The 10000-nt window shown below is 42.7% G+C and overlaps 1 protein-coding gene across 1 annotated transcript in view; it reads right to left on the bottom strand.

The window, feature by feature from the left end:
- lig4 (ligase IV, DNA, ATP-dependent) overlaps window positions 1–6321 on the bottom strand; it is a 6688-nt gene extending 367 nt beyond the window's left edge. Inside the window, exons 1-3 of the mRNA XM_020931193.2 lie at window positions 6219–6321; window positions 3228–5338; window positions 1–734 (exon numbers count right to left, since the gene is read on the bottom strand). The exon at window positions 1–734 is cut by the window's left edge and continues 367 nt beyond it. Coding sequence (XP_020786852.2) covers window positions 71–734; window positions 3228–5329 — 2766 coding nt within the window. The 5' untranslated portion in view covers window positions 5330–5338; window positions 6219–6321 and the 3' untranslated portion in view covers window positions 1–70. The remainder of the gene's footprint in view (window positions 735–3227; window positions 5339–6218) is intronic.
- Window positions 6322–10000: the final 3679 nt, after the last annotated feature.

The raw sequence follows: 10000 nt of genomic DNA, 5'->3' as shown, positions 1-10000 counted from the left end.
TAGAAGTTGTAGTAGTAGTTTAAAAACAGGCAGGTGACGGAGCCCAAACCCAAAGTTCCGCAGTGCTTCTTTAAACGAGGTAGTCGTGATCGTCGAGCACAAACCCGGCGCTGATCGAGTCCGTGACCCACGAGTCTCTCACGATCTTGAACTTCCTCCTGAAGGTTCTGCGCAAAGTCCTGAGCTCCAGAACCGAGCCCTCGTCCTGCACCACCACGTGAGTCACCCCCTCCTCCAGCCGCCGCTCCACCCGCCCCCCGTGGAGCTCGAACTCCAGCGCCCGAACGTCCAGCACGCTCCCCGCCCTCGGCACGCGCGACTCCCCGATGTCCTCGAAACGATCCATGTACGCGGCGAAGGGTCGGAACATGCTCGTGGGCAGGTCCTCCCAGCCGTACCGCTGCTCCACCCGCGCCGCCTCCACCTCCACATCCACCGACGTGATCCTGTCGAACACCTCCCGCAGCTGCTCCGCGTCCGTGTCCACGTCGTAGCTGTCGCCGTACCGGTCGTACTTTTTGGCGAAGTACTCCCGGGTGGAGGGCGTCATGCTGATCATGTGACGCGGCTGCCACGGCACCATCTCCTTCCGCTCCAGGCACTCGAGGAGCCACGCCGCCCGCACCACGTCGTGTTTGTTGGAGGCGACGAGGTTCTTCACGCGCATGTTCTCGGCGCCGACCAGGACGCAGTACGTGTCCGGACCCGGATTCTGCACCACGATACCGCCGCAACTGAAGAAGAAGAAGAAAACATCAAGGTTATGATCAAGACTTAACGCCGAAACATGTGGACTTTACAGGGACGTCATGGTGGGGGTGTTCTACATGTATGTCTATTGGGGGAATGTTGAGCAGTTACCATGGTGATACAGCGCACACATCAGCAAATACAGACAAAAACGTTTTAAGACTGGTCCCTCATCAAACTCACACCTGCACAAAAACAATCAATCGTCAATCATTTGTGCTGCTTTAGTTTTGGGGATATTAACGACTCTTTCCATCCATCCATGTTCTTCTTCTTCTCTGGGGTCGGGTCTCGGGGGAATCAGTCTGAGCAGGGACTCCCAGACTTCCTTCACCCCAGACACTTCCTCCAGCTCCTCCGGGGGACTCCAAGGCGTTCCCAGGCCGGCCCAGAAACACAGTCCCTCCAGCGTGTCTCCCCTGGGGCCTCCTTCCGGTGGGACATGCTCCTCAGACGCTCCTCTCCACATGGAGGAGCAGCGACTCTACTCCGAGCTCCTCCCGTGTGACTGAGCTCCTCACTGTCTCTAAGGGAGCGCCCAGACACCCCGATTCATCACCCGGTTTCACTTGGTGTAAACTGTGTGACCTCGCAGCATAAGAATTCGTTCGCTCGACAGGAGGCAGGGACTTTTTTTATTTAACCAATCGCTGCTGTTTGGTCGTGACATATGTAATGCACCACTAACAGGGCTAACTGGTATATTAAGCTTTTCCCAAATCCCGTAGGAAGAAGAACAATAACGTCTTTCCCCTTGATAAAATTCACCAAACATTCTCTTCGGCTTTAAATCCTCGATGCCAACACAGAATGTCTGGCTCTTCTCTGATTGGCTGGTGCCCGAACTCACACTTCCGGGGTTTTTGTAAACTGTCCTGTGTATTCTGATTCCTGATCCTAGAGCTGGAGAGAAATGAAATCGAGCGGAGGCACTAGGTGGCGCCAGACTGACTAGTACCCGGACGCCCTGCGGAGGAAACTCATTTGTGTCGTTTGTATCGTGGATCTGGTCCTTCGGGTCATGACCAGAGGTGAGGGGAGGAGCGGAGACTGACGATAAATCCAGACTCAGCTCCTCTTCACCACAACGATCCGATACAGCGACCGCATCACTGCCCACACTGCACCGATATTGACAGATATGAATGATTCTTTTATAGGTCAAACTGGGGTCATCAGCCTCCAGGAAGCTTCAAAATGCTCTAAAACACAAAAAAATGGAGTCAATCGTTTGTGATTCGTTTGTGCTGCAAAAAGTTTGGTTTTGGTTTCAAATTGAAAATAAATTTCACAGACTTACATCAGACTAATTAAAAGTCTTTGTTGAGTTTCAAGTATGACACAAAACTTGAACACAAAACAACAAAAACTTGAGACACAAAAGTGCAGAAATATTACTTTAGTTTTCAGGTTTGTTAAAGCCAGAGTATGTAAATTTTGCTAAAATATAGACTAAAGTAGAAACATGTTTTTCAATTAATTTTACATTTACTGCATAAAAAAACATACAAAAACCTGTGCGGGGGCTTGCATCTTCACAGATCTGTCACAACGATATTTGAGGAAGACAAAATAGTCCCTACTTAATATTTGCCATCTTATTTTAATAAACAAAAACATTCATTTATTCAGATACTTTTCCAAACTCAATAGTATTAATTAAACACATTTTAGTTCACATTTTGTTTCTTAGACGTTCTGAGATGTGTTCAGTGATATGACGACAGGGTTACACCTGCCGCTGTTTCATTGGCTGCCACAGAGTGATGTCATTAGTGGAGCCAGGAGCCTGAACTGGGGAAGTGGCAGGACAGGGCCGCTGTCGGCTTGAGCAGCGTGAGTGAAGACGCTGCACCAAACTTTGAAAAACCTTTAAAAAAGAACTTACTCGGCTTCATCTTCAGTTAAACTTGTCTTATAATGAATCGCTGTGGAAAAAGAGCGACTATCAGCACAAGTGCACCTGCCAAACGGAGCCCTACTCGCGCACTGTGAGAGCCCGACTCTACTGACAATATTCCATAGAAAAATGTACGGCCATGACCTCACAAATATCTCATCACCAACAAGCAAAGGGAAATCTGCTACAAACTTCTACATCGCTGTTCTCCCTTAAAGAATCATCTTAGAAGAACAACGGACACAAACTGAAAAATTAAACCACCTCTCACTTCTTTTGGACCTGCCCAGACTCTGTGTTTTTCTGGAGAGGATTCACAAAACGTTGCAAATCTGACTTCTACTCCTGCTTGTTTTATAAAATATGAATCCAGAGCAAATTATTCAACTTTTCCACAGCCTGAGATCGTTTTATCTTCACTAGTTTTGTGGAGTTTTGCTTCGTACAGACTCATACTCGTACTAAAGAGGGTTTGATGAGGGAACGTTAGAACATGGGAGAAAGATAAAAAAGAAAAACTGATTCTGCTTTATAATCCTTCTTTAAATATTATTGTCCAGTAGAACGTCGCTCGTACCTGGCCACGCCCCGCTCCAGCGCCGCTTTGTCATGCTCCTCTGTGCCGTTGATGACGCAGAACTCCACGTCCTCGAACATGTCCGTCTCCTTCTGGACGCCGCTCAGGTCCTGCGGTTTGAAGTGCTCCACGACCCCCACCACCTTCTTGGGCTTCACCGGGACCTTCCTCTTCTTCTTCTGTGGCGCTCCGTCCTCCAGGCTCAGGTGCCGCGACGCCAGCTTCCCCGACGCTTTGCTCCGGAACTGATCCAGCTCGGCCAGCGTCGTGCACTGGTGCCACTCTTTGTCGTCTCGGATTTTCTCGATCCGGGGAAAGCGCAGCGTGCAGTTCGTCTTGTACATGTCGCTGCTCACGATCTCTGCCGCTTTGACTTGGACGATCACGGAGTTGCACGGTTCGATGTAAACCTCCGGCTTTTCCGTCGCGCACAGAATGGACGCCGGCGGATCGTTTTTCTTGTAAACTTTCCAGTGTTTTGCCAGTTTCAAACCCAGATCGTAAAGCTCTTTCATGGTGTAGCCCGATCCGATTCGGCAAAGCGTGTGGAAAACTGAAGGTTTCGTTTCTCCCGGTTTCGGCGCTTCGGCTACAGCGCAGAGAAAGTGCGACATCATTCCGCCCCGTCTGCCTTTTCCCCAATAACCGCCGACTATAAGCAAGTCGAGCTCGTCCATCAAACCGTCGACGTACTCGGGTTTGATTTTGAGCCAGCCCTCGCCGCGTTTATCTGGTTTGTAGATGGACATCGGATCTTTGACCATGATCCCTTCCTCGCGTCCGTCTATCGCGTCGTTCAAAGCGTTTATAACCTCTTTGGTGCTTTTCACTTCGGTTTTGGGCACGATGTGAATGCGCCCTTTAACCGGCGTGAAGACGGTCTGCAGAATCTCGTATCGCTTTTTCAACGTCTCCTTCCCCAGTTTCCGATCGTTCACCAGCAAAACGTCGAACACGCAAAAGCACGTCTGCAGCTCGGAGTCCTCCATTAACTTCTTGATGTCGAACTTGCTTCCCTTTTGCATGAACGTCTCGGCGGTCGGGTTGTACGCCATCATCTCCCCGTCCAAAATGCAGTTCACGACGTCGCTTTTGAAAACGTTGTGGATGTACGGCGTGAGGGAGCCCTCGAGCGGCGAGCCCCCGAACTGCTGCGTGTACTCGAAGGCGTTGCGGCTGAAGTACTTGTAAACGTCGCCGTCTTTGTGCAGCTGGATGCGCTCGCCATCGAGTTTGGTCTCGATGTAAAAAGGGCTGTTGCTCATTTGCTTTTCGATGTTGCGGAGGTTGGCGACGGCGGCGAGCATCGGTTTGAACGCGGAGAATAATCCGATCGAGACTTCACTCAGCGACACTGCGGGGTCGTGGAGCTGCAGACAAACTTTCTTCAAGTCCGTGTTGACGTTGTAAAGCTCTGGCGCGTCCGGGTGGAAAACCTGCAGCACCGTTTCTTTACTGATACTAATCTTCATGTCTTTTATAATCATTCGGATCAACCATTTTTGCTCCAACGCCGAACTCTGCGTGATGAGATGCAGCAAACTTTGCCTGACCAAGTCCTTCTTCTTGTTTGCGTTGTTAATCGCCACAGAATCTAGAAAATCGTTGACTTCTTTTATGGTAAGTTTGCCATCACCAGTGCAGCGCTTTTTCAAAACAAAGAAGGCCATTCCAGCGAAATCGCCGGCCTCTCCTTGCGTAGAAGTCGGCGCGCGGTAATTTAAAAGTTTATTCGCTTCAGGCCCGTTTTTCGGCAGCCCCAGGACGTCGATGTACAGTTTCGCGAGCATGTTTTCCTTGATGCCGTACGCCATGCGCTCCCGTTCGAACGCCGGCACGATAAGACGCATTGCCGGGTAAAACGAGTCTGTGGTTTTGGGATTTTCTTTGTGTAAAACCGAGTGGAACTTTCGCCAGGTTTCCATGAAGTCTCCCAGGATTTTGGATTTTTCCGGGCGCGTTTTGGCCTTTTGGATTCGCTCCAAAGTGTTGCAGAGGTGAAGGAACGGGACCTGAGCGGCGACAGAGGGCGAGGCCGAAGAAGAGGAAGAGGAGGAGGAAGAGGAGGAGGTAGATGCGACGTTATTGGACGAACCCTCCATTTTAAAAACCTGCAACAACAGAAAAACAAATAATGCGTCATTAATTAAAAGGAACCAGATTACGCTATTTTCTGGTGTTTGTCGTAATGGCCATGTTTACATGATGTTTTTTAATTCTGAATTACTTGTTTTGTATTAAATAGTTCAGAATTAAACTATTTTCCTTGGAGTTTGGAGTTATAGAGTAAAGGAGTCATTATTTCAAAAATTCATTCCCACTTTTGTCGGATTATCGTCTCCTGGTCAAAGGGTAGGTTTAGTATTGAGATTCCTGGATATAATTTGAAATGACTGGTTTCTTGAAGTAAATACGTGGCAGAATCTCACTGACACATGTAAACAAAGTGGACAAAGTGTCTTGCGCAAGGGCACAACTGTAATATGTGGCTACAGTACGATTCCCGTGTCAGACCTTGTCATTTCAGATAAATTTTGATTATGACTCCTCCTCATCAGACGTGTTCAGACATGTCCTCCTTACACGATATTTTCTCATAGAGGGATTCATGTTACACAGAAAATAAATAAATAAATAAAAAAATTTAAAAGGTTATGTCACACCTTATACTTTTCGCATTAGTTTTACTGAGTGCATAAGATCAATCTATTATTTTTTATTTTTAAATATATTTTTTTATTTTCTAAAATAATAATAATTCTAATACGGCTAGAAGTAATAAAAATAATGTTAAGTATAGTTTAGTTATATGATAAAAAAAAAATTAAAAACATTGACGATCTACTTTTCGGCAGAGTAGGAACTAGATCCATGAGTAGGAAGTGGAATCTGGCCTAAAATGGCGCTAATTTTGCCCCAGTTATTACTTTATGTACTGATATTAAAATGAAATCACTAAACGTATCTTAAATGATAAGTTTGAACTCTTACCTAATTTAAAACCGTCTTTAAAAGCAGAATTTTGAATCGTTCATGTTTTCAAAGAGCGGAGTTGTGATGAGCCGCAGTCAAATGCTTCCCCCCCGGAAACAACACACTCTGTAAATGTGTTCCTCTCGTTTGGGCGCCGGAAAAAACTAAACAAAACAGCAAAAACACGACAAACATAATATTTTTAAACTACAAATTACAGGTAAACAAACATACTAATTTTAGAGATTGACTGAGTAGAAAATAACGCATTTAGTTTTGTTTTATTTGAGAAAGACAAGATTTAGGCGAACTTCAGGTGAATGTAATTAGCTTCCATCGTAAAATTGATTTTTCGTTTTCAAAACTCAAATTTTCATTATCATATATTTAGGTGGTGATTATATAGATAAAATAAAGCAATTTTATGTTGTTTTTACTGTTGCAAATTAACGCAGGTGTCTATTAAAGTTGTTGTTTTGTCGTTCATCCACCAGGGGGAGACAGAAGCTTGAAGTTTGATTAAAAGTCTGCCTTAAAATACGGTAAAAATAAGTTACACATTTATAATTTAAAATGCATCTATGAGTGTATTTAGTGTCCATACAGTTCTATCTAAAATTATCAAATTAAATGTAACTCTATAACTTTTCTAGAGAATCTGTGCACATCACTTTCTTGTCTCAATGTTCTTGTTTTGCCAGGAATGTTCCGCAGTGTGGCATTAAACGTATCTATGTTGCACGGATTCAATTGGTGGTTTTCAGAATGTAGAATATGATGGTGTCATACTCTCAGACGTTTTACTTTGTCGTGAAATATCCAAAAGGTAAACACGCTTGATCATTTTTATTTGTTTTATTTGTATTAAAACGAAAACTGCATTTTAATTATATTCATTTTTCGCTGGCATCATCACCAAAATGAATACAAGAATCTCACGTGTTTCAGAACATGTACAGTACGTCTAAACTATAGAAATAGGAGGTTTAATAAAGAACATTTAAATTCAGTTATGTGAATTTTTTAATTGCAACTTTCATAATTTGCTCATTTGAACTATTTATAGATTGCAATTTCAGTTTGATTTGATTAGAGCTGCTGATTATTTTAATAGTCGACTACTTAAACTATTATTTCTACTGTACACTGACACTTTGAAACTGTAGGGATTCAGAACGGAAAAATAAAGCTTGAAATGTGGTTATGGAAAAATATGGAATGTTTATTATTGAAGTTCAGAAATTCTTTACTCTTTTTACATATTTTTTATTAAATAATGCCATAATTGCCTTTAGGAGTGTGCAAAAATATTGAAATATTGATATGTCATATATTTAATATTGATTTAATTTGACGATACAGTATTGATATCATGGGCTGCTATATCGATATATCACCAAGAGTATTTTTAGGTACATTTTACTAAATTATTTTGTGTAAGAGCGACAGTTGTGTTGACATTTTCATTGTTTGATGAGTAAAATTTGTGTTTTTCATATTAACTTTGCTCAAACTTCATAGACTTAGTGGAATTTTAGTGTCAGAGCCATAAGTTAAACTTATTGAATCGTACTGAATCAAAAGTGCACAGTATCGAAAAACATATCGTAATTTCTTAATGATACTCAGCCCAAATTTCCTTAGTTTTCATGTGTTTTCATGTGTTTTCTGCACAGTCCAGCAGATAATGACCACAATTATTAAAATAAAAACTGTTATTTTTGTAGTTGAACAGTCGTATCATGATCTGCAAGTCACGATTCATTACGATACTAAAACACAGGACGATATATGAAAATAATATTACTATAAGTACAGGGACTAAAAATGTTTATAAAAAAATGGGGGAAAAAAGGAATTTCCATTATAAATTGGCCAAATATATGAGTGTAAAGTGTCGTTACTTTTGTTTTATTTAACTAAATTTGTGTCGGTGTGTGTGGTTGTTTTGTATTTGTTGTGGGTGCTGCTCTGTGTTTTGGTGTTTTGTTTTTATGTTAATTATTGTATTTTGTTAAATGGACGATACTATTGCAATTTATCAATCATTTCTTCTATGAATACAGTCAGCTGCACCGTCACGAGAACACAACCGTATGAAAAATAATTAATACAAATGTTTAAATCATCAGAACAGTGAATGTAACTAAAGAATTTTTGTGAAAAACAGAGATAATATTGAGAATTGTGTAATGAAGTATTAAGTAGAAGCTTGACTCTTATCAGTCTCTCACTTTGTAGAAAACACATCAATCACTTGAGGTGTAAGAAAAAATGGATTCAGTGAGATATCGTGACACTTCATTACACAATTCTCAATATTATCTCTGTTTTTCATTAGTTACATTCACTGTTCTGATGATTTAAACATTTGTATTAATTATTTTTCATACAATTGTGCAGTTGACTGTATTAATAGAAGAAATTATTGATAAATTGCAATATATCGTCCTTTTTTAATTATTATTAAAGACAACAGAATATAACATTTAACAAAATACAATAATCAACCCCGACCACACACACTGACACAAATTTAGTTTAATAAAACAAAAGTAATGACACTTTACATTGAGATATTTGGCCAATTTATAAATGAAATTCCTTTTTTTTCTCTCTCTTCTTTTTTAATAAACATTTTTATCACTGAATTAATATCACTGAATCATTTTTTTCTTACACCCCAAGTGATTGATGTGTTTTCTACAAGAGTCAAGACGAGAGGAGAGAAAAACCTGGATCACCCGCTTCGAATCACGAAAAGATAAAATCGATTTGAGTCTGGAGAAAAGCTTCGGGTGATTTAATTTAACTTTACAAACTTAAAATCTTCAAACAAACCAAAGCAAACTTGCTCCTCTTCTTGACTGGACAGACTGGATTGAGAGTTTTTGCACGTGTTTTCCTGCAGGTGGCGCTGTGGGACCGCGCGGCTGCAGATGGAGCAGAGGTCAGAGGAGCCACGGGTTGTTTACTTCTGTCCCCGCTGCAGTGAAGGATGCTGGGAAATCTGAGAGAGAGAGAGAGAGAGAGAGAGAGAGAGAGAGAGAGAGACAGAGAGAGAGAGAGAGAGAGAGAGAGAGAGAGAGAGAGAGAGAGAGACAGAGAGAGAGAGAGAGAGAGAGAGAGAGAGAGAGAGAGAGAGAGAGAGAGAGAGAGATGAGAGAGAGAGACGAGAGAGAGAGAGAGAGAGAGAGAGAGAGAGAGAGAGAGAGAGAGAGAGAGAGAGAGAGAGAGAGACAGAGAGAGAGAGAGAGAGAGAGAGAGAGAGAGAGAGAGAGAGAGAGAGAGAGAGAGAGAGACAGAAGAGAGAGAGAGAGAGAGAGAGAGAGAGAGAGAGAGAGAGAGAGAGAGAGAGAGAGAGAGAGAGAGAGAGAGAGAGAGAGAGAGAGAGAGAGAGAGAGAGAGAGAGAGAGAGAGAGAGAGAGAGAGAGAGAGAGAGACAGAGAGAGAGAGAGAGAGAGAGAGAGAGAGAGAGAGAGAGAGAGAGAGAGAGAGAGAGAGAGAGAGAGAGAGAGAGAGAGAGAGAGAGAGAGAGAGAGAGAGAGACAGAGAGAGAGAGAGAGAGAGAGAGAGAGAGAGAGAGAGAGAGAGAGAGAGAGAGAGAGACGGAGAGAGAGAGAGAGAGAGAGAGAGAGACGAGAGAGAGAGAGAGAGAGAGAGAGAGAGAGAGAGAGAGAGAGAGAGAGAGAGAGAGAGAAGAGAGAGAGAGAGAGAGCTCCATTCAAACGGTAGAGCAGCAAAACAAACACAAGGATCAATGATTATTTAAAGGAAATGTGTCAGATTTAGAGTAAAAT

Source organism: Boleophthalmus pectinirostris, unplaced genomic scaffold, assembly GCF_026225935.1.
Source record: "Boleophthalmus pectinirostris isolate CB_2022bp ecotype Guang Dong unplaced genomic scaffold, ASM2622593v1 HiC_scaffold_11, whole genome shotgun sequence".
NCBI lineage: Eukaryota > Metazoa > Chordata > Actinopteri > Gobiiformes > Gobiidae > Boleophthalmus > Boleophthalmus pectinirostris.
This window is presented reverse-complemented; position numbering and strand designations above follow the sequence as displayed.